This window comes from Bradysia coprophila, unplaced genomic scaffold (assembly GCF_014529535.1).
Source record: "Bradysia coprophila strain Holo2 unplaced genomic scaffold, BU_Bcop_v1 contig_232, whole genome shotgun sequence".
Lineage (NCBI taxonomy): Eukaryota > Metazoa > Arthropoda > Insecta > Diptera > Sciaridae > Bradysia > Bradysia coprophila.
In genome coordinates, this window is record NW_023503493.1 from 21347088 (window position 1) to 21373158 (window position 26071).

At 34.3% G+C, this 26071-nt stretch overlaps 2 protein-coding genes across 2 annotated transcripts in view; one reads left to right on the top strand and one right to left on the bottom strand.

The window, feature by feature from the left end:
• Positions 1–3363: 3363 nt before the first annotated feature.
• The window catches only part of LOC119075583, a 29190-nt gene continuing 6482 nt past the window's right edge, over positions 3364–26071 (bottom strand). Inside the window, exons 2-17 of the mRNA XM_037182051.1 lie at positions 22779–22905; positions 21086–21248; positions 20952–20969; positions 20758–20875; positions 20018–20693; positions 19766–19958; positions 19630–19680; positions 18769–18938; positions 5835–5959; positions 5582–5687; positions 5350–5513; positions 5019–5293; positions 4683–4811; positions 4419–4616; positions 3619–4359; positions 3364–3553 (exon numbers count right to left, since the gene is read on the bottom strand). Coding sequence (XP_037037946.1) covers positions 3480–3553; positions 3619–4359; positions 4419–4616; positions 4683–4811; positions 5019–5293; positions 5350–5513; positions 5582–5687; positions 5835–5959; positions 18769–18938; positions 19630–19680; positions 19766–19958; positions 20018–20693; positions 20758–20875; positions 20952–20969; positions 21086–21248; positions 22779–22905 — 3328 coding nt within the window. The 3' untranslated portion in view covers positions 3364–3479. The remainder of the gene's footprint in view (positions 3554–3618; positions 4360–4418; positions 4617–4682; positions 4812–5018; positions 5294–5349; positions 5514–5581; positions 5688–5834; positions 5960–18768; positions 18939–19629; positions 19681–19765; positions 19959–20017; positions 20694–20757; positions 20876–20951; positions 20970–21085; positions 21249–22778; positions 22906–26071) is intronic.
• On the top strand, positions 9313–11840 carry LOC119076255 (von Willebrand factor D and EGF domain-containing protein-like). The gene is made up of 7 exons (XM_037182922.1): positions 9313–9491; positions 9550–10368; positions 10534–10585; positions 10756–11059; positions 11122–11299; positions 11353–11538; positions 11600–11840. The coding sequence occupies exons 2-7, from the start codon at positions 10139–10141 to the stop codon at positions 11727–11729; spliced, it is 1080 nt and encodes a 359-aa protein (XP_037038817.1). The 5' UTR covers positions 9313–9491; positions 9550–10138; the 3' UTR covers positions 11730–11840.

Below are 26071 nucleotides of genomic sequence, written 5' to 3' on the forward strand. Positions count from 1 at the left end.
TAATAACCGATTTTCCTTCTTTATACTTTCGATATGCGGTTATTCGTACAAAGAATAGTTTTCGTGAAATTGTTAAACTTTGTCATATAAAATGAATGTGGGTTGATGGACTTTTCTCATATTTTCTTGCAATCGCTGTACTCCAATATCGGTGACAGTGTACATATACGTTGAGAGGATATTATACCAAACTCTGTAGAGGAGAGGAGAGCGTAAAATATTTGTTATTGCGAATTGATGGGATTAACCAGTATAACCAGTAACGAATAAAGTTAAGTAAATTTTGAAAAATCAGCAAAAATAGCATGGATCAATGTTTTATTATTCGGATGCCATTGCAAGTCATCAATCTCATAATTCAATTTTGCGTTTGAATATGTCGGTTGATTTATCGATAAAATTTTACGTCGAGAAATTCTCTAGAAATATTTGGATCGAGGGGTTGCTCACTCTTTTTGATTAACCTGATTTACCATTATTAACCAGTGATCAACCATTGATTTACCATTCATTAACCAGGTCAATCGTGATAAATCAATGAAATACAGTCATTTAGCTTGGTAAATCACCGTTTTCGTTTTTGGTAAATCAAAGTAAGCCACCCCTCGATTCGGATCGGATGACCATGTGAGTGTTTTTAAGTTAGTTGGTAACAGATGATCTTCATTGCATAATTGCTTCAGAGTGACGAAACTTTTCGTTTCGTTCCATTACTGTCTGTGCTACCCTTTTATCTTTGGTTGTTGATGTTTTTGTCCCGTTTTAAATTTCTGTTCATCTTAATTTCAAAATGCAGCCCAGTCCAATTGTTATTCATCTCAGTTATTTGCTTCTCAAGGTCAAACATTAATTTGTGACCCAGATACGCGTAACTATCCACTTTTTGTATGACGTCAACTGTGGTAGCAATTATCTAGTAGAAATTTTCCAATCTTTCTATCATTTCACGATCACGTGGGGTTTTTAATGAGCATTTCTGCGTATATTTATAACAACATCATTTCCGAGATGACACTTAAAAGAATCTGTGTAAATGGGACTCGATAAAAATTTTCCAATTCAATACGCTTGTAAAATGTACTCTCCTTACCCACCAGCAATCTTATCACATAAATGACTTCATAAAAAACATTCAACTTTTCCTTTAGGAATCAGAAAAACCACACACTTTTTGTTCGGTCCGCACAAATCACGAAATGACTTGCAATATAGTCGTATCATGAGTAACATATTAGTGCAAAAAAAAAGTTTCTAAATTTTGTGAAAAATAGCTCTATAACATAACCTTACGATGACAAAATTCTTTTGACTGGAGTATGATGTATAAAACCATTAAGCAGATAGGATGAGTTTAGGTGTACGGCGTAACCGAGCTTTATATACAAAATATCGAAAGATTTATGATGACTTGTCATTTTCAGTATAAACTATTTGGAAAATGGAAAAAAAGTCTGTTGACGGTTTTTCATCTTTTTTCTATTATCTAACTTATCTGCGTGTAGGATTTTATTTATATCTACAGTCTGTACTAAAAAAACCGGCATCATTAGTTTGATATTGGCAAATAAGAATCGGGGTGTGGAACTCGTGTCCATTGGAAAATTTTCTTTCTATACTCTTGTGTGTGCCGTTCTTCATCTTTTTTCTTGTAAATAGAAGGCAACGGAAACATAAATTTATCTTAGGCTGATGACGTTACAAGTATTGTGATATAGCTCGAATTTGTAATGTTTATTGGAGATAAAATGAACATTTTTACCCCAACCAAAATGGATGAAGATTATACAATTGCGATCAATAGCACCTACATTATAATACATTGCGTTGAGTCAACATTCTATTAGTTACCTTGATTAGTTAAGCAATAGTATAAAACGACTGCTGTATAATCGTTCGCGAGGACCAATAACCAAAAATTTATGTTAAAACAAATGAAGTAACAGATCTTGCATCGAAATCTTGTTAAATGTAATGTTTAGATCCATATAAGTATAACAAGTGAATAATTAAACTGGTGATTACGCTTTCCGACTGTGAGAGATTACGAAACAATAATTAATTTTAAGGTAAGCGAATTCAAATTTAAGTGGACTATGGGAGCAAGATCGGACTTTGAGGTGCATGTAAATGATTCTGATTTTTTTTAATTTTCTCAGAAGTTTCAGAGGATTTTTTAGTAACGTCTAAAATTACGCTCTGTTTACTTCTAAGACGTTAGAACTAAGAAATTGGTCACTCCTGTAAAAACCGAAGTAGAACCGAGAGAAAATTGTAAATAAAGAACCCAGTTCTCACTTTCATAATTATTCATAGAACATATTCGTCTTGCTTCTTCTTCTTCTTCTTGTTTACTTGTTATTACCAGCGATTCAAGTCCGTTTTTTTTCAATTCATGCGGAAAATTTTTGATTGATGTATGCATATCAATGAAAATTCCTACAATGATGGAGTACTTATTATCTTCCCGAGATTCCTTTCAGCTCAGATATCTATTTAAAATGTTCAAAATACATCCACTAATCACTAAAACTTTAAAGTCACTTTATTGTGACATTGTAAATGGCTTGGTTTAGGCTTTATTATGTTGTAAATATACAAAAATTTACTTTTGCTGAACGTCAATATACGAGATGTAACGCTTTCTCGATGTGGTAATTAATCAAAATTTTAGCAACATTTTCAAGATCGAAAATTTCACTTTTAAACATCTACATTCATTAATTATCTGGCCTGTCTTACAAAATTTGCCCTTAGTGAACCACATATCTCTTTATAATCTTTCCACATCCAGCAGACATTTTAATCGTGTACACAATGTACCATACCAAAGTAAATGTTAATGTGTACACAACAACCCTATGCGTAACAATTTTGCTACATTTAATGAAAATTCTTCATTTAGAATCACTTTTTTAATTTCATCCGGATATTGCCTTAGAAGATGGCTCTTTATCGTGTTCATTATAAGTTCATTAAAAAGATGTTTCAGAAATAAATTGCGAAAGTGATGAGTTAACAACTTTTTGTTAAATTGCAAAAAAAGGCAAAAGGATTTTCTATGTATACAAGGAAGAATTAGGCATGTTTACCATTATGGAAAAATTGCTCATTCAAAAAAGGTGATTCACGATAAAGATGGAAGAGCATCGGTGGCGCATGTTATTATAAACTATCCTTCAATATAGTTTCCTCGGACTTGGTCCGCTTTGACTTCAAAATCTTATCTTTTATTGCTAGAAAAATATTAGTTAAATCCAATGAAGTAGTAGATTTTGCGAATCACTTGCCACTATTGACGATGATCTGTTAAAAGACATAGCGATGATGAAGGAATTTTTATTGGTGAAATGAAAAAATTTAACGTCCACTTTTGTACAAAACATTTAATTTAGAAAGACCAAACAACTGCTACACTCATCTGCATCTCGACCTTTTTTTTTGATTTGTTGCCCGAATTTTCTTCATCATGTAAAACTTGCTCATGCAAAGGCATTGTCGTCCTTGTTAATTATATAATGTACATAATCGTCACCGTTCACACCAACCCTCCTTTCTGTCAACGGAGGAATAATAACGTTCATAATTTTATGCAACAATTTTGTGACTTCACCTCCGTACCTTTCTCATCCACATTGTAATTCACCTTCCGATTCCGACGGTTCAGCCATAAGATTAATGTTGTACCCGTTAAAGCAACAATTACCAACACTAAAATTAAGCTGATATAATTGGTTATGTATGCCTTGACTGGAGCACTTTCAATTGCCGCTGCTTTCTCAAGTACACACTCATAGGGACTGGACGGGTATAGTTCAAAGCCATCGAAACATTTACACACCCCCGGTGAAATACAAGTGCCATTGATGCAGCCTTCTTTATTAATGCCACAAACAGGTATGCAATTATTTACTCCCTCACACTCTTCACTTTCGCACGAACATTGAACATATTCAGTTGTAGTTGACGTCACCTCTGCTTCCGTTTCAAATATGTCGGTTGTTACAAAGATATCTTGCGATTCGGTTGTAGTTATATCGACACAAATTCCGTTGTATAATTGAAGCCCGTTATCACAAATGCATATTCCGTCTACACATTTCCCAGAAATGCATTCCGGTGCGCATAATTTCTCACATACATTTCTTTCGGTCATTCTGAAGCCAATTGAACACTCGCAAATGTTCGGCTCCACACAAATTCCATTTGTGCAGTTTTGACAAAAAGCCTCACACACATTTGCTGAGTTAGATGTGAACACATATCCATCATTACATTCGCATTGATTGGGATACACACAAACACCGTTTATGCATTCATTATCACAGTGTGCTTGACATTGACCATCGAGGAGTTGATATCCTGTGTATCAAATCAAAGAATTTCATTTCCGCCCAATTTCTGTGAATTGATTGCCCTACCATGATCGCATAAACAAACATCTGGCTCAATACAGTCGCCGTTATCACACGGTGGATCGCAGACCGGTTCGCATACGTTGAAACTGTCCTTCATGAACTCGTACCCTTTCTTACAGGAGCATGTGTCCACTTCAATACAAAATCCGTTGATGCATTCATCCATACATTTCGGTTGACATATTTTGACGATATTTGTACCTGTTACGGAAAATAGTTTTTGCAAGGATTGCAATATGACCTCAAGTGGATATTGAATGTCCATACCTTGAACAATTTCCTGCTCTTCATAATTATCCCAGCATGTGCATTTACTCGGTCCTGTACAGTTGCCACTTTCACAAAAATCGCAGATTGGCAGGCATTCGTTCTTGGAACCATTTTTAAATTCGTAGCCTACAAAACGTCTCAATCTTTGAATTGGTTTGTGGTTTTAACTTTTTATGAAATATCGAAAAATGATAATTCGCGAATGTGTATTGGTTGTGCTTATCCCATAACTGCTATGCAACCGGAAGGCGCAAGTGATTAGCGTTTCAACGATATGTGTAATGTAATTTCTCATGTAATAGTAAAAAAAACTAGGATTTTCTTAGCACTAACCTGGATGGCAATCACAAACATCCGGAGCCGTACACCGACCTTGAATGCACGGAGTCGTACAATTTGGATAACATTTATACTTATCAGTTTTGTCCAATTCGTATCCTGGATTACACGAACACACCTCCGGCTCTGAACACCATCCGTTTACACAGGATTCCGTACATTTTGGCACACATTGGCCAATTTCGTTTTTATGATATCCGTTATAGCATTCACAAATATTCGGTCCGACACAGCGGCCCATGTCGCAGCTTTCGCAATGTGGAATGCATCTGAATGGATTTTCTTTGTGTGACAAAATCGTCAAATGATAAAGAAAGTGTCGTACCGGTTAGGCGAAAGTTTCTTAAAACCTTCAATACACGAACATTCATTCGGTGCTGTGCAGATTGCATTTTCACAGAATTGATCACATTTAGGCGTGCAGGTTTTCCTCGGTCCTTGTTTATATCCACGACAACATTTGATTCTCTTTATAGTTTCGAATGCAGGCTGTTTTTTAAAAGATGTTCGTAACGAAATTAAAAATCTACATTTTCAAAGTTGCACAGTTAATTCACCTTCATTAACGTTCTAACTTCTAGCCGTGTTCCAACTGAATTATTCGCCTGAAGGTAGGTAACCATTCTGGTTACATTTTGTGGAACCTTTTTTCCGGGTATTTGACTAGTAACAAAATTGTAGAAATGAATTTGAGTTCTTTTCACTTCAGAAACAAAAAAAAGAAATTTAGAAATTCTTTACTAAAAAACCGAAACAGTTAAACAGATTCACATTATAAGCTTATAGCATCAGAAATGACAATATTTTCACCTTCTCTTAGAATATTCACAGTGTGTTGCGTTTATGGAATGAATGTCTTCGCACTGGTACTCCTCGAACAGAAGCAGCAATAGTAGTATTTTTAGGAACCACATTATCACGTTACAAAATAAACTCTAGCTCTTGTGTTAAATGAAAACCAACAATTACACAGGCATGGAATACATTTCTTCTCATTTCAAATTCTGTCTGCAACTGATACGACTAGCATTTTTGTTTTGTTTCTGTATTATTACCATATGTGTGTAAAATCGACATGTAACATTTGTTACATAGTAGGAAGAGATAAAAGTCCTTCCGCTGTTAAGTTGTATACTATGAAAACAGTTTATTGTTATAATATACACACCATATAAATACATCGTTTGGTTCAGATAATAGCAGAATGGAATAAAAGTGCAAAAACTGTAAACATTCTTAAGTGATAAGTTTGTGGTCTTATCAAATAGGGAATTACGAACTTCGCGTTAAAGTTAATGCAAACATCTACGATATAATTCTAATTTTAATATAAAAATTTCCTAATATTTTAGTGCATTATTACATTCATAGCAATTACTTGATTTGATAAATTTCACCAAATTTTACAACAGAGTTAAATTTATCAGCTCCGTTAGAAATGCTGACTGGAACTCCAGCAGGAGTTTATTGGTCGGACAAATTTAACTGACAGTTGATAAATTTAGCAGAGCTTACAGGAATTGAGCAAACAAGTATAGGCATGTTTGATGAAAAATATCATCAATCTATTGATATTGATAAGTATCGTCTGATAATCGAATTATTAGTCGATATTTACCGATTATCGATCGATATGTACCAATTATCAGTCGATATTTACCGATTATCACCCGGTATTCATCGATTATTGATAAAACATTCGATTGATATTGATTTTTTGGAAATATCGATAGTTGATTCTAAGGAAATATTTTATCAATCGATTGAATGTTATCAAATATTGCCTACTAACAAATCTAACGATCGATAAATTTAACCAACCCAATTTTAGTCAAAATTTATCGACGCGATACATTTTTAACTGTATTGTCAAATTGAATATTTCGGCTTTTACTTGCTACCCGTGTTATGGTCTAAGAATGTATTTTCATTTTGCCATAAACACACAGGAAACAAGCACACTTTATTTTAGAGTTCATTTCATTTCATTTATTTCATCTTAAAAAAAGTTCTGTTTACATGACCTGCGTAACTCTAGTTTGCACTAAACAATTCAAAAGAGCTACTATAGAGTTAGAAACTTGATTTCACAACACGTGGTTCAGCTTCGTTCCAGATTCAGGTGCCGTTGAATCTCTGCAAGATAAAATGCCACCAAAAGTCATTCTGTCCTTATTCAGGATATCGTCGACAGTATCTCGTTCTAAGTTACGAACTATTGTTTGAAGATTCCCGTGTAGATTCAAATCTGTAACCAGACGTTTTTGCAAAGTAGATCACAATCGTTGCCCAATACTCATGGATTAATATATTAGAAAACCCACCACCAACTAACGACATAGCGAAGGCAAGGGTGCCTAATCATAAGTGATTAGACAAATATCTAGGTCTCCAAAATCAGTATTGATTACCAATTTTATGAAAACTACGAAATATCCGATCAACTCAATTGAAAATTGCTGCCGTGTTTTCTGCATAAGTTTCTAATTTATTTCAGAAATTCCAACTTTGACCTGTTACAGACGGCTATTATCTGTTATCGACAACGACAGTAATAATAAACGATATAGCAAAAAGCATGTACAAAACAAATGAAGTAAAAGATTTCTGAAATGAATCTCTGAAAATCTTCGATCAAATGAAGTAATAGATTTGATAGTAAAACTGTTAAAATATGCTTGCCGTCTGTGACAGGTTAAATCGCCATTTAAGTCATTGAAGCTTAACCATATTATAAAAGAAACTGTGTCCCTTTGGATAAGGAATAGTGAGAATCTAGTTGATTTTAAATGATTCATCTAATTTTATATGAAAAACTAATTTGGCATTTTCAAACAACTCGGAACTTCTGTGAAAAATGTCTGAAAGTATTGAAAAATGTCGACATAAAATGTATGAGCCTGAGCCATATGTGTAATATTTTTCAGGCTTGATATAAACTTGATGTAAACCCAAATAGATCTCTTCAGTGTTGATGATAAAATGGTCGATTTCATACAAAAATTCACCTCCTGTGATGATTTTCGTCGCCTTGATGATGTGTTGAATTTTTTTACATGTAAAATTATCAGAAGTGTTGTGTTCCCGAGTATCTAATAAAATGGCGATCTGCGTGACCTCCCCAAGTTTACAGCCTTGGTAGCTAACCTCACGAAGGCGGAATAATTTTTCAATTCCTGAGAAATTCAATATCAAATTTTAGCATTTTTTTAATACAATTTATGGCGCACTCGCTCTAAAACATGCAACATAAATTGTATATTTTATCGTTCTGGATGACGGGTTGTATTGAAATATTCTAAAATAAAAAGGATTACATTGTTGTAATCCGGCTTCTCGAAAAACCAAATATGCAGCTAAACTTGAAAATCAACTACAATCATGAAATAATAATGCTTAAATGGAGGTTTTGCATCAAGACTTGATATCAAATTAAAAAAAAAACATTCGAGCGGAAACACCGAAAAGGCAATAATTGTTGCACAATTTGATAAGATTTTTTATTGCAAATAAATGCCCACGCTTCATGCATATACAGTTAAAATATAATGTGCCATGTAGTTTCATATACATTTTTATCAATCTCTGAAAATTAATCATAATTTGTGAAGGTTTTCAATATACAGAGAGAAATATGGTCCTGATCTAGCGGCTCGATTTTTTTAAAGTTCTATAATTCAAAGAATCAACCTCATTTTTTCTATGCAGTTACGGCTTTAATCTCAGAAAAGCTTTAAAATTAACAAAATATTGATGGAATGGATATAAGAAAGACAATTAACTTTGCAAAAATGTGAAAGATATTTTTTCTTCGTTAAGATGAATTCGGTTATAGAGCCTAACACTCAAACATTTGCTACAAAACATCTTCTTTTCTACAATAACAAATTTTTCTTATAAGATAACCGACAAGAAATTAATAGCAGTATTTCCATTGTGAGCACAGCTACAAGATCTTTGTGTGGTGATAAAGAAATTAAATCAAAAAAAGTGAACACACAAAAATGAAACGAATAAGTTTATTAATCGTTCTTTTTGCTGCTCTAACAGTAGCTGGTAAGTTTCATGCATATTACAATAAGAAAGAAGTCGAAAAATGTTATACGATTACTGATTACTTTCTACTGTAAAAAAACGAGTTATTTTTATGAAGTGCTGATGTCATTGATGTCGTAGCAAAAGAGGGTGTCTCACAGAGAAATTTTCTCATGCATTCACCTGAAACCATCTTATTGCAGACGTTGATGAAGACGATAAGGATGAGAATTGTCCGACAATAGTGACAAAACGACGATGGGGTGGTAGGACTGCCGTCAGAGTTCCATATCAAATCATTCCCGTTCCGAATGTTATCATACATCATACAGTTAGTCAGACGTGTGACAAAAAATCGAATTGCGCCACAATAATTAGCAACATTCAAAATCACCACATGAACGAATTGGATTTCGACGACATCGGATATAAGTACGCATTGACCAGATATTGAATTAATCAGCAAATTAAAAATAAATTTCTTGATCAGTTTTCTTATTGGTAACGATGGACTAGTATACGAGGGTGCTGGATGGCATGTAGTTGGTGCACACACCTATCATTGGAATAAGAAATCGATTGGCATTGCGTTTGTCGGTGACTTTTCCTCTGAGCTTCCATCACTCGCGGCAATCGAGTCAGCTAAAAAGTTAATCAAATGTGGAGTGGAAAAGGGAGAAATTGTAAGGAGCTACAGCTTATACGGAGCGAGACAATTGACTGCAACAGAGTCTCCTGGAATTGAGCTTTATGGCGAAATTCAAGACTGGGATAACTGGAGATCGTCATTATAAAAAACTTCAGTTATCTAATCCAACTTGTTGGTTGATTCTTCTTATTCCGGACAATTGAAAAAAAAATCATTGAAAAGTGTCGTCAACATGAACACCCTGTAATTATTTGTATTAGAATCTCAGATTAATTAATTCTACACGCAAAATTGCCAATGTAGTTAAATGTTGTTTCTAAAATCATAATCACTCAGTCGACTCAGTACATTCAATAAAGCACAATCTTAAAAACTGGTTTTTATTTGAGTTACAACTCAAAGAAGATTTAATAACCAGCCAACCTTTACCATGGCACTTGTGAAAAGTATATTTGTTTTTCTTGTCTGTGTTACGGCTGCACCAAGGACATTAGGACAGGCACCACTGAATTTTACATCAAATATGGTGTACAATGTGGTTGGCAATAGTACCCATTCCGTTGACTTTTTTCAATATCGTCGAGCTAATTCCACCAAGGATACATTCGTGAATCGGACTTTATCTCAAATACCATCAGGCGTGTGCATTAAAGAAGTTCCGTAAGTGAAAGAAAAGTAATATTTTTCCATATAAATCGAATAAACTGAAAATCATTTCCGAGAACATTCGGACGCGCAACTCTAGCGTTAATTTCTTATCTTACAATGCTCAGACTAAGGTCACGAATACTCACAGGTCACTAAAATATTTTTTAATGTTAACAGAACCGCATCGTTAATAGCAGACCCGAGAAATGGAATTCCTATTGGCAATGGGGTACGTAATGTGTTCTTGTTATTTTATAGCGATTATGCTATTGATGCAGTTAATTGTAGATAAGTTGAAAATATGTGAAATTTATGTACCCCGACTAGCCAAACTGTGTTTTTTTTAAGTTTAAAAGCTTCTGTGAACTTATGTCTAACTTTATTCGTATTGAAACACAGTCTACACCCGAAATGAGTCGTATTCATGTATGCTGCGAAGGATACCAACGAGATCCCCACATATTTCGGAAATGCAGCCCTATTTGCAGTCAAGAATGTGTAAATGGAATATGTGTTGCCCCAAATCGATGTCAGTGTTATCCAGATCATGTTCATAATTTGGCTGGATATTGTGTTGCCACGTGCCCGATTGGATGTTACAATGGTGAATGCGATTCGAATGTATGCAGATGCAAACCTGGTTATCAATTGGAACCGAATCGAAGGTTCTGCATTCCGAAGTGCAGTCAAGGATGTTTACATGGTATGTCAGCTACACATTAGCTTAAATAAGTATTGTGTGTGAACATTTTCCATCAATGTTAGGAAATTGCACTGAGCCTGAGGTATGCACATGCAATGCCGGATTTGAATTGATCCAAGGTAAATGTACGCCCATTTGCGAGGGTGGTTGTGATTTTGGAGAATGTGTGGCACCTGGACAATGTTCATGCATTGCGGGCTATCAAAAGTCGAACGGTCGATGTGAGCCAATTTGTACCAGGTATTTCTGAATCATCGCGTTATCGAAACGATTGTGCAATCATTCTACTTTAGAGGATGCAATAACGGCCATTGTGTAAGACCTAATGTCTGCGAATGCGGTGCTGGGTGGTCCCTAGATGCCACCGGAATCAATTGCGTTCCTGGATGTAGTCGACCATGTCTCAACGGTGTATGTAGTGCAGCCGATACGTGCGCTTGTCATAAAGGATATGTTTTAGATCCTGTCGATCCATTCAAGTGAGTTAAATCAATTGAAAATGCTGGGAGCAATGACTGCAGAACACTTTTTTTTATTTAGATGTATTGCGTTTTGTGCGAACGGTTGTCCCAATGGTGTATGCTCTGCTCCTAATTTATGTTTGTGCAATGTTGGTTTTGTTAAAGATCGCAGCGTCAAAGGGAGCCAGAACTGTATACCTCGCCAGTAAACGTTTTTTTACTTTCACTAACTCGGAAATACATTTTTATTTGTTGGTTTCTAATTTTGCAATTGTAACCAACAAAGACCAGAGGCAATAAATTTGTGAATTTTTAAATGATTGCAAGTGTTTAAAAGAAAAATCTTATTACTTTTAAAGCCATGTACTCTAATTGGGAGAAGGATTTAAAGGATGTCTCAGCCAAAAATGTGTCACTAAGTCTTACGATTCTTCTGAACCAATACTCTCTCCAGCAAACAAATTCTCAGCTCTTGTGTCAAATTCACACCTTATTTCTTTGTAGTCTACAAACACTATTTCACATTTTGACTGACGACGCTGTAATTTACATGTAAATTCCAAAGGCTACTTGACATTTTCACCAGTTTTTCTACCTAGGTGAAATAATAGCAGTGAAAAAGTGCTATTATTTCGCCGTCGGCAGATAAAATGGCGTTATCACCTCTGTCCAAATGTTTATTTAGACACTTGGGGTTATAACATTCGCCTTCAGCTCATGCAACAACTCCCCAAGTGTCTAAATAAACATGTGGACAGAGATGAACAATCTGCTATCGTTTGCTAGAGATAGTATTGTCTGAACCATACTTCCTGTTTGACATCATTTTTATGCCATATCACCAGAATTATTATAGAATCTAGTACTTCTTTTGAGGGAAGTCGTTTGTGATAAAATGAATCCAAAGCTGTTATTTCTCTGTTCCAAGGCGGTTTCGTTTTTCAATATGTTTCCACAAACAATACAAATACAGACAAGTTGTCGTATCCTGAATTTACTCGATTTACCGTACATCTCTTAAGAGGTTTCGTTTCCATAAGACGAAAAGAAAATACAAATCCAATCAACGATGGAAAATAACTCAAATATAAACCAGAAATATATGCAAATGTAAATAAGAGAAGCGAAACCGACAAAAGCTTCTTGTATTAATACAAGCAATAATCCTAATAAATCTTTTTACATCAGAAAAAAGCAATACAAAATCCATTTATTTGATTGATCGACATACATTTGTACGGAATCCTCACATTATATAATTATTGATGGAAGTTTTATGATGTTTCTCGGGTTCATTGTCAAAACACATAAATGGCAATCAATAACAAATTGCTGGAAGTGGCCTCCGAAAAATGTTATTACAATTTAAGTCATTTCGGTACGTTAAACCGATCTGATGACTAACTCTTGACATGCATACTATAATATAGTAACAATATAGTAACATAAGAAATGAAATCGTATATAGTATTACTATATACGATTTCATTTCTTATGTTACTCATTGCGTTACCAGAAAAAAAATATTTTCGGCAATGGGATACAGTGAAGAATACCAGGATTGATGTGTCGCATATTGAAATATATATTGAGAGGAGATGAAGCATCCAGTGCAAATAAACATTTTCGACTTAATAAATGGCATCAATGTTCTGAATAATTAAATGGATGGAATTTTATTTACTTAATGGGTATGGCACGTAAATAAACACTTTTCCATAACAAAACGTATGTGAGTATAAAATGAATGTGTATAAATGTACGTTGTGTTCGCGAAAGGGCGCCAAAGAAATAATAAAGAATTTCTCCATAAATAAATGGAAGTTATGAATAATACTGACATGTACACTTAAATTCTTCATTTATTTCTGTGGTTCTATATGTTTTCTTTATCCTTCCGGTGGTGGAAGTATTATATTGTTGTTAAGTTCTGTGCTCATTCAATTCCAGAAGGATAATGCGTAATGCAATAATGGCAATTTTTTTGTGTTGCTGTAATATACTTCGATGAATGATGATGTACCTTGTAATGGTTTAACTCTTGGAACAGTAAAGAAGGAGAGAGAAAAAAAGATCATATGTTGGCTTGTGTTATATGCTCGTTATGCTATAGCAAATTTTTAGACTACTTTCTTCGAAAATATAAAAACTTACCCATGAGCAATCTATAATAATTCCAGACAGCTACCGTTTTTATACCACACATACGACACAATGTTTATGATTTTATAAAAAGATAAAAAGAAATAAAAAAAATTGAAATTTTTCGAATAGATTTTCCACTAGGCCCTATGAAAAATTACGGATTTTCCATGCAAGAAATGATTGATAGAGTTGATATTTTAGAATTTAAGAAATGATTTATATTTTTGGACTACTACAATATTTATTTATATTAATACAACGTTGTGGTTTCGTTTACATAATAATAATATCTCATACAGATTCATGTAAAACAGTCAAGGAAACTTTCCAATGATATAGGGAAGAAACAGCCCTACCGACCATTTTTTTTACTCGAATTGATGTCATCATATTTCACGTGAACTACAAAACCATTTTATGAAGCAAATATTTGTGCTGGACTAGTGGTATTATATGTGGCACATATTATGTGCAGTGCATTATATATTATCAGGTAAGTTAAGAATACTTTCTTTCAATAATCGTTGACGTTGACTTTTCACTTCGGTTGATTTTCTTTCTCTGATTTTTCTTGGGTTGATTTTCAAGTTTTGTGTAGTTCTGAAAGTTTGTTTTGTTTGTTTGTCGTTTGGGAGAAAGTATTCAAGTAATAAGAATTGACGTTACAGTAAGTTAAAGTATAAAATCCTCCAAAATATTTATCATTTTCTACTATTTTTCTGAAAAAATATTTTAAGTGCCATAAAAATCTCACAATTCTTTAGTTTAAACTATACTTTGCGTTTGATTCAAACTACTTCATTTTATTAACCATTATGAAATCGAGTGCAAAGTACTTTATTAGGCTCTAGATGACATAAGTTTTGGCTTTTTGTCTTTGTTGTCCGAAACGGATGCAATATGTGATTTGTTTCAAGATATCGAAACTTTGAAATTAAAACTAATTAACGAAATATTGAGAAACCCGACAACAAATCCCTACTCAACTATCCAAAAATAGCCATTTGACTGGGAATAAGCAAATAAAACTTCTATATTGCATATCCACCCGGAATATTGTTGTTACACGTACATTTCCCACCCGCGGAAAGCGGTCGTTACATGTGGGAACTTTTCATTACATCACAAGTGAAAGTGAAGGAATATTCATATGAAAATTCATTACATACCAGGAGATTTTCATTCCTTATCACCATCAGCAAAAATGTATCACATGAAATATTCTTTATTGCCTATCCACCCGGAATATTGTTGTTACACGTACATTTCCCACCCGCGGAGAGCGGTCGTTACATATGGGAACTTTTTCATTACATCACAAGTGAGGGAATATTCATATGAATAGTACATTACTATGCAAGGGAAGTAAAGTGATATCTCGTATCCAGATGAGAAAAAGTATCCGAGGGCGGCAGCCCGAGGTACTTTTACTCATCGTGATACGAGATATCACTTTATTTCCCGTGTGTAGTATAACGTTTTACTATGCGAGTGATGTAAAGGTTATTGCCTATACATGTAATAGCCTTATTACATGCAACAGCATAGTAAAATTCATTACATACCAGGAGATTTTCATTACTTATCAGCAGATTTTCATTACTTAACAGCAAAAATGTGTCACGTGAAATATTCTTTAACACTGAAATCGAAACAATACTCGCGATGTTATTTTAGTTTTGATATCACAAACTTTGTCACTTGAATTAAGTGCACACCAACCTAAGTAAATTCATTAAAAACTTTCGAAAAAAATTAAATAAAAAACACAAAAATAAAAGTGACGGCCATTTTGTCTATAGCCATAATTTCAATTTTTTCAACTTCGACGAACACCAATGGCCGCACAATTTTATTTTTGTATTTTTCACTTATTTTCAAAAACACCTAACACTTTTACTTTTATTATCATATATTCACTTCACTTCACAGCAAAATTTATTGTAGCACCACCAAAATCGACAAATATTACGCAAAATATGAATCTAGCAATTCACAAAAACGAAACAGTCGAAGTAGTTTGTCAGCATGTCACTAAAACAGTAGTGTTGCCAGTGATGCTTTCGGGATTAATATTATGAAGAAGTGTGAGCCGATTTCATAAGCAGACTAGATTCGTTTTTTTACGTTTCAATGCAACAACAGATATTTTTGTTTGTTTTGTTGTATCGGTAGTTTTTATGTTTATAGTTTATGTTTATTAGTATTAGTCTGGCAGTGAATGAAATAGCGCGACATAAATGTTGTGAAATTGTGCATTAATTTAGAATAATCTTTTGATATTCAAGAGTCTGCCAGTTGTCTACTGGAACAGTGTTCCAGGAACACTTTTGGTTTTGAACACTCAGGTCCTTGGGTGGGAAAATGTACTCGTAACAACAATAATCCGGGTGGATAGGCAATAAAACAGCATACATTGGATGCTGCTTGGTAGTTACACTCGGAATCAATTTTGTGAACTCGCGAGCTCACTCGTGTGGTTTTAAGCAACTCGCTTTGGAAACGGTTATTTTGACTCGTGTAGTTGCATACCTCGCCTTCGGCTCGGATATGCAAACTCTACACTTGTCAAAATAACCGTTTCCAAAGCTTGTTGCTTATAACCACACTTGTGAGTTCGACTCGTATCACAAAATTGATCCCTCATGTAATGAACTACATCCGCAGCATCCAATGTAATCTACTATTACTTTACTAGTGAAAACCTTTTCCCTCGCTCGTCAAGTAAAACGTTATACTTTACACGTGAAATAATTTGATATCTCGTATCACGATGAGTAAATATCACTGAAATCGAAACAATACTCGCGATGTTATTTTAGTTTTGATATCACAAACTTTATCAATTGAATTAAGCAAATGTAAGCAAATTCATTAAAAACCAAATTCGAAAAAATAAAAATTTAAACACAAAAATAAAAGTGACAGCCATTTTGTCTATAGCCATAATTTCAATTTTTTCAACTTCGACGAACACCCCGAACACCTATGGCCAAACAATTTTATTTTTTGTATTTTTCACTTATTTTCAAAAACACTCAACATTTTTACTTTCATTGTCACCAAAATCGACAAATATTACGCAAAATATGAATCTAGCACTTCACAAAAACAAAACAGTCGAAGTATAGCTTGTCGACATGTCATCCAGTGATGCTTTCGGGATTAATGTTATGAAGAAGTGTGAGCCGATTTCATGAGCAGACTAGATTCGTTTATAAACGTTTCAATGCAACAACAGATTGTTTTGTTGGTTTTGTTGTATCGGTATTTTTTATGTTTATTATTAGTCTGGCAGTGAATCAAGTAGCGCGACATAAATGTTGTGAAATTATACATTAATTTGGTATTCAAGAATCTGTCAGTTTCTTCTTGAACACTTTTGCTATTGAACTGTCAGGTCCTTGGTTGGAAAAATGTACTCGTAACAACAATATTCCGGGTGAATAGGCAATAAAACAGCATACATTGGATGCTGCTTTGTAGTTCATTACACTCAGAATCAATTTTGTGAACTCGCAAACTCACTCGTGTGGTTTTAAGCAACTAGCTTTGGAAACGGCTATTTTGACTCGTGTAGTTGCACACCTCGCCTTCGGCTCGAATATGCAAACTTTACACTTGTCAAAATAACCGTTTCCAAAGCTTGTTGCTTAAAACCACACTTTCGTATCAGAAAATTGATCCATCATGTGATGAACTACTTCCGCAGCATCCAATGTAATCTACTATTATGCAGCGCTGTTGTATTTCATAATGTTCTCGATATAAAAATATGAACAAAAGGGAAGTGATCAACTTTATACACGTAGAGAGAGAAAAGTGAAATCCGACATACCTTATAATTTTCGAATTGTTGTGGTTATTGATTCCGCAAGAATTTTGTGAACAGATGAAAATCTAGATTTCTGAATTTTGGTTAGGCACTCGCTCACAACAAGAATGAAATACTAAAATTAAAAATCTAGATTTTCATTTGTTAAACCAATTTTGTTCGGAATCATTTACAAATCACAACAACTCCGAAAACAGAAAATATGTCGAATTTCTCTTTTCTTGTTTTTCCTGAAAGCTTCGTAATTTTCACTCAGTTTCTATGAATCATTTCGCATTTCCCTTTTGAATAAAATCTTAAAATTTCTAGTTGTCTTTCAAAGTTTTGAATCGGACACGAGTTCGAGTTGAGTTTCGCTGATCTGTCAACTCACGGCAGAGTAAAGTTAACCAGGCAGGAGTGGACGTTTGACAAGAGACCTGAACAATCTAGTAGCCCTATATTTTTTGCGAATAAAATTTTTCAATTTATGTCAGTGTTCATTTGAGTTCATTTTCATCCAGTGTATTAGGTCCCTTATTTGACGTTTCGAAAATGAACCGCTCCTGCCTGGTTTATTTTACTCTGCCGTGGTCAACTCTATCAAGTTTAAAAATTCGATTAAGACCCGTGTGTTCGGAACAACTCAGATATAATTCCTACTTGAAACCCTTCCATAATATGTGAAACAAAATATTTGAAATTGAATTGTATCCGCTTAAAAATCATTTAGTTGTTGTCATAATTCACTGCTGTTGCTTGCAACATTATTTTTTTTAAAGCTTTAACATAAGCCATAATCACTTAGATTCTGTTCTTTTGATGTGAACATTTTCAAATGGACAGAAGATCTTCTACTTTATTCGTTTTAACATAACATTTTTTGCTAAAAAGACCACGTTAAATTGAGCTTATCGTCTTTCTTCACCGTCGTTGTTGTCAATAACAAAATTACCGCCTTTTTACCTTCATTTTTCGTAAGGTTTTCTAATCTTTTTATTGACGTGCAATCGAATTCATTATTTATGCAATGCTAGTCATGAAATTAAGGTCACAATTTACGATTCACAACAAAATTACCAGAAACTAAATTTTTCATATATTCGAACCAGCAAAGAAACATCTATACCGTAAAACTTAATAATTTTTTTATTTAAAAAACGCCTTCAGTCATGCAATTTTCTCAATGGAAAAAGCAAAATAAACAATCTTTGTGTGTGCACCACTCGGTTTCAGCATAATAAACATTTTTCAAGAGGAAAGCTCTGTGAAAGGTTTATAAAAACTTATCGCTGAGTTGTTTCACAATAATTTGAATATTTAATTTCATCATAAATGTGCTCGTCACATGCACCACTTTCATCAGCTGGTCGATGGTTCTCGTCGTTGGCATAACAATATCCTAGTTTGTTCAATCCACTTTTAACTGACTTGTTGTTTGAAGGTCTGTCGTAGAAATCTGAAATGTGTTGAAATTAGTTTCGAGCCTTTATTTTGAGTGTTTTGAAAAGTGGGGTTCGAACAATCGCTTTTAAATGAAGTCATTGGCTAGCCTACCACCATAGTTATTGAAATGATTAAAGAAATTAAATTTATCTACCTAGGTGAAATAATAGCAGTGAAAAAGTGCTATTATTTCGCCGTCGGTAGATAAAACAGCGTATTCACCTCTGACCACATGTTTATTTAGACACTTGGGGTTATAACATTCGCTTTCGGCTCATGCAATAACTCCCCAAGTGTCTAAATAAACATGTGGTCAGAGGTGAATAATCTACTATTGTATTACAATCATTGCACAACTACGTTCTTGTTCATTAGTCGACTTATAAGGAGTCATTAATGACCTCTATGTTTATAGGTCAACTGGTCAACTTTTGAGCTATGCATTTCCTCAATTCTTTTTTTGATCGTTACACGATTTGAATAGTTATTATTAAATTTTCATACCCCCTGGTCACAGAACCATTAGATGAACACTATGCAAGCAATATAGTAAAATTTTATGTCATTCTTGGAATTATATTTACAATCACATTAACCGCCTGACAAGATCTTTGCTCATTAAACTAGTTTCTAAAGAAAATTAGCCTAAACGTCTAAGAAACTTATGTATGGAATGCATATTATTATTGCCAATATGTACGTACCATGTTGCATAATGCGTCGAGTAATCGATTGTGTAAATGATGATGGTATTTCTGCAACAAAATAAATTCAAACCAAATAATTATGTCTCGTCAACCGTATGTTCGTGCATATTATAATTCAAAATAAATTCATTACCCGGAAGAGGCTTTTGAACTGTTTGATCGGACAGCGTAATGTCTTCGGGAGTGCAACTATCGTTTTGAGTTTGTGATGCCTTTGATTTTCGGATGAAATGAATCACAACGAAAATAATTACGATTGTGACACACATTACTATTAACAGAATCAAAGCTACTGGCACCATTGGCGGTAGAGACACTATTTGCTCCTATGAATGAAGTGGTTTTAGAAAAATATTTCCAATGATGGGTATTCGATTTGCGTTACTGATTTCGTAGTGTTGATCGAGCTCATAGTAAATACGTGAACGATGTGATTGTATCCGCCGATGCTATCGATTTCATCAGATTCATCTAGATCGCCATTCTGAACGTCGTCGTCTTCATATTCTTCATAGAACAACCCCTTCTGATTTTCCGTCTCAATGTAATTAAGTTCAGTGCTAGCATCGTCAGTAATTAAGTCAAAATATTTTGAGTCTTTGGTACTGTTATTAGCAGCGCCACTACCTATGACGCCTTTTTGGATGTGGTGTATAGCAATGGATGTATTTACAATTACTACCGACTTATCGGTAGCAGCTTTCAGTTGATTAGTCAAATTTGTTACATTTGCATTTAGTTCCTGAATCAGAGCCGTTTTGTGGCTGTCGTCAATCGACGTATTTGCACTATTCCCATTGTTAAGCTCGCATTGATTGTCAGAATCACTACAATTTCGGAAAATAATTTTCCCATTTCCGTTGACTGGTATCCAATGCTTTGCTTTGATTCGATCTGAAGATAGCTTGGTAATGCCACTGGACCGATTATGTGCCCTATCGAATACAATTTTGGCGTTTTCTCCTAAACATTTTCCACCAACTGGATCGCAGTTGCTGTTGCATAAACACTTTTTGTGGCACATCATACCGTATTGACCTTTTGGACACGGAAGCTCACAACTGAAATTAATTTTAAATCAGACAAAAATTTTACGATTTAAATGTATCGACGTCAATTCAGTACAATTCTCCGATCCATCCGGGCGCACATCTGCAAAATCCGGTCTTATGATCGCAGAGCGAATTATTGCGACATCTGCAAATATTTTTGCAATTTTTCCCATACCATTTCGTCCGACATCCTTAATCAAATTAACAAGAGAAGAAAATGTTCACAGCTTTTCAGTTCGAAAATATTAAAAAAAGAGCGAAATTTACTTTGCGAACAATGACGTCCTTTATTCCAATCCAATCCATTTAATGTGTTTTGTGTGAATGGAATGAATGGGTGCAAAAATGGTTTACTTTAGCAAAATGGTTAGCTCATCAACTTAAATAGAAAAGTAAATTACCTTCATAACCAATGTCGCATACACATGTGTTAGGTGATTCACAGATACCATGACCACAACCACCTCGGCATACTGGTGAACACACAATGGTTTCGTTGCTGTTTGAATTGATGTTGTTAAACCCTTCGCAACAATGATCGATCAATTTAGTTTTTGTTACGTTCTGCAATCCGAAAATAATCATTGATTAGAATCGAGCTACGCATTTGTAGTAAATTTGAAAAATAGACTCGAATATGACGCGGGAAATATTTCTAAATTAAACTTTAATTTGAGCAGAAATAGACTTGAAAAGTGTACGACCAAGTTAAATTTTACTTTTCCGATTATGGAAACAGAATTGATCTGCCATTATGCATAGTCCAACTCTGGCCATTTGGTGTTTCTATAGTAAACTATTATGTTCAAACTAATGAAGTACAAGATTTTGTTTGAATCTGCCACAAACCCAAAAGAAGTGACTTTCAAAATACTGGTGATTGTCATCCATGAAATATTAAACAGTTGAAGGACAAACTGACTACAAAAATTATACTCACATCGAAACAGGAAATCTGTGCTTTAAAAAAGTCTAATTATCCTTTTGGCATTCAATACCTCAAGTTCCGTTATCAAGTAAAGAAGACACTCTCAATGTTTTCAAATTTCTAAATAATTTTTCGTAATTAAATTGAAAATAGAAAGGAAAATGTTTTAGTTCGTTCATCACACTGCGTTCATCACTTTAATTAATAATTAAATGTTCTCGATTATACCAAACTATTTCTTCCATCACTACCGCTAAAAAGTTATGCAATGACCAGACGGACCTGAATTGAAATCCATTATTTCATACATCCAATCTTATAGGTTTTAACAAAAACACACACACGGAGATCTGTGAAACTTTAAACACATCAAGATTGATTGTCGTAGGAATTTTAAGAAAATGTTGCGAGCAAGAAAATAATAAACGCCTGACCGGAACATTACATACCGTCCAAGTGAAAGTTCTGAAAATGCGGGAAACATTACGAACATTAGATGAGATATATCTAATAACCGGTACTAAATTGTGAACTAATTTGCAATTTTAGTGTGTTATGTGTGTACACTCTAACGTCTACCTTGTCCGCGTTCAATGGTAATAAATAAACCAGAATTGTCAGCTCCATCCTCTAGCTAACGTTTAGTTTAGATAAACAAAAAAGACACACACGACTCTCTATTGAGCAATTACAAAAAAAAAGATTGGAATTGAATAAGAGCAATGTGCACAATTTTAATGGATACTGGATTGGGTATTACGTGAATTCGATGTGATGATATGAAAAGTTTATTCAAAATGTAATTGGCAATAATCGTAAATAATTTCATTGATTCAGGATAATGGCAGCACGATTTATGGCATGGTAACAGTGAATATGCGTAAATATGTTAAAATATGGTACGGTAATTTCATCATTTTTTTAAATTTTATTGTTCCATTTTACAGTAGATCACCAATTAGGTTAATGGGGGAAAAGGCCAATTGTACAAAGTGCAAAATCATCATTTCTGATTTTCCAAACATTTTTTTTTTTAAATTAAAAAGTTGATAGCAAGATTTTTATGTTAATGGCTGTATTTTGACAACGGATAGTCGTTATTTTAACATTGAATAGTTATAATGAAAATGGTACCATGGTCGGATCGTCCGTTTAAAAAAACTCACCTGTACTTTAATTACATCTCGCATTTCTGTCCGATAATTTGAACATCTCGGAGGGAAGCTCAAACACCAATTGTATGATCTGATCCTTACTGGCTGAGTGGTATTCTCTTCTTCGAGTACAATGAATCTAAAATTAATACAAAAATATTTTCATTTATTTATTTTATTATGAATTTAAATCGAATTCAAATTAATACAGCGCAGCTCCAGTGAGCTAAATAGCTATTTTAAGGAACTATTTCGACACCTTAACAAAAGAATTAAAATAAAGGTAACAATCATACGGTGAAGCTAATCACAGTGTAAGAAGTTAATCTGTTACTTCTATTGTTGCGGTTTTCTAATAATTGATTGGTACGAAATATTGTACTTCAGCCATCTCAACAAATATTGTCTTATAGAAGAAGTGAAAACCTTTCACCAAAGATTTACTTTCACATGTTTGTGACTCGGTACTATATGAACCAAGTGTATGAAATTGGGGGTGTTAATAATTCATAATTCAAAGATTTAAGACATTCCTTCGGGTATAGCAAAAACAGTGTCATGTCTTAGACTCACTTCGTTCAGGGTACAACTCACGAAATTGTCTAAAATCTACCGTCCACAACAGATATTATACTTATCCAGAACCATGGAAACTGACCTGATTCAGGAGAGACAGGAGGAGAGAAGCTTAACTAAAAACATAACTAAGGAATAATTCAAGAAACCATGAAATCAATCAGAGTATATAAAAAATCTCGTACAACCGTCCGAATTCATCTTCTCTAAACGCACACATAACACAAGCTGCATTTGAACGCTGCAAGCAAAGCAATACCTATTATTTGCTTCAAATAAGCCTTACCAGACCAGTTCTTTCAGAGATCAAATTGCAAATAACATCCACGAACCGAACAGCTTCCTCGCACGAAGGACCTAGCGTGTCTACTGCAAATGGTACAATGAAATAACCTTGGTTGTTTTCTGTGTAGATGTTTTGGAAGATTGGAAGATTTCCGTGATAACTTTAATAATTCTCAAAGGATTTTCAAAAACTTTTTTTTCGTTGAACAAGGAATTAAATTTATGAGGTGACGTTTGATCCTATTTTTTTTTTTACGTTTTTATTTATTTATTTATGCAATTGTTACATTTGGTTTTACAATGTTTAGATTCAATGGATAGTGCTCAGCTAGTTTGTGGTTTAAGCTTTTCATACTGATGATGTTTCAATTGGTTTTCAATTACTATTGGCGAAATTATTTGATTTAATTTGGGCAGAAGAAAATTTTCAAAAAACTTCCAATGAATTTTATATTTATTATTTCCTAATTTTTCGTGTTATTACTTCTATTCATATTTACATGGCTATTTACACAGGATTCAATTGTTCAGTGAGATTTCTGATAATTGGATTTTCAGAGAAGATTAGTTTGTTTAGAAATTTTTGGGAAATTTTCGCAATTTGTTCGGTAATGGTTGGGATAGAGACGAGTCTATGCAAGTCTGTAGTTTCATGATAATGTGGTAGATTCAGAATTATCTTAAGGCATTTGTTTTGTATAGTTTGAAGTTTTTGAATATGGCTTATGGCGCAACGTCCCCACACTGGGCATGCTGATAGTAGGCAACTTTGTATGATTGCTCTAAAGACACGAATTTTGTTGGTCGTATTTAATTTGGATCTTTTGTTCAAAATGGGGTACAATGCCCCGAGAAGTTTCAACGATTTGACCTGTACATTGTCAATGTGTGACCTGAACGTGAGTGTTTTGTCCAGGGTGACTCCCAGATACTTGAGAGAGTTTTTCCATGCAATCTCAGTATTCCGGACCGTAATACCAGTGGAAGGGAGCCACTTTTGAGCTCTTCTTCTAGTGAAGAAGATGGCATTTGTTTTGGAGTCATTCAGTTTAATTTTCCACTTGGTGGTGAATTCGGTGAGTTGTTTACTGGCCGTGTTCAGGCTTTTAACGATTTTTGCTGGAGATTTCGCGGACTTGTATAGGGCAGTGTCGTCTGCAAAGAATGCTTTTTCGCTTTTGGTGATTTTCAGGTCCGAAGTAAAGATATTGTAAAGAGTGGGGCTGAGAACGCTACCTTGGGGAACTCCAGCAAGAATCAGGAAAACATTGGATTTATGATCATTGATTGATACGTAAAACGATCGCTTGTGTAGGAATGATTCAATGATCTTTATCAGATACAATGGAAATTTGAGAACAAACAATTTATGTATAAGACCTTTGTGCCATACACTATCGAATGCTTTTTCAATGTCGAAGGTCACCATGCCGGTCGAGTGTTTCTTCCTAAGTGCTTCTTTGATATGATTACAAACTCTGACAAGTTGGTGATTGGTCGATTGACCGGAGCGAAAGCCGAATTGCTCATTTGCGAGCAAGTTATTGGCTGATATATGTGATTTCAGCCTGCTAAGTATAGTCTTCTCTAGTACTTTACTAAGAGAGTTCAGTAAGGAAATTGGTCTGTAATTACAGGCTTGGGCATGGTCTTTTCCAGGCTTTGGAATTGGAACAACTTTTGCACATTTCCAGGAAGTAGGAAAATATGATAGCCTGAGGCAAGAACGAAATATGTGCATTATCATAATGATAGCCTTTGTTGGTAATTGTTTCAGCAAAGTGTTGGTAATTGAATCGTCACCAGGACTTTTCCTATTTTTGAGTCCACGTATCAATTTAGAGATTTCCCGTGGGGTTGGTAGATTCACTTCTTTGATTTCTGGGAGCAAGAATTTGACATTATTGCAAGACATACCAACTGCCATTTCTGTGACGGGGTCACTCTTGTCGTTAAACGTAGTACTATGAGCCTTACAGAAGACACTACCGATTTCATTTGCCTTTTCTAGGTCTGTGGCTAGTAATTTGGAAGGGGTCTTGATTGGTGGAATTTTATTGATGGGGCTGCTTAGCATTTTTGTGACTTTCCATAATTGGCTCGAATGGCTTTTGATTTTGGATAGCTTAGCGCTCCATGTTTCATTACTGTGAGTTTTAATTCTGAATTTGATTTCCCTATTAAGAAAATTTACTTCTTTTTTGAGACCTTTCCCGTTTTTTTTTTGATAGTTGCTTGTTAACAAATGCGAATAAAAATAGGAAACTTTCAACGAGTGTGATTTATACAAGTTTGATTGTTATTTTTATTCAATGGCCATTTTTTGTGTATTTTCTAGTAGATAATAGGACTTAAGCATGGGTGCTTTAACTTTTATATCATAATTCTCTCTGTTTATAGTCTTCATCTTATCTTCAAAACGATAGTTCAAGTCTTAGTTTTAG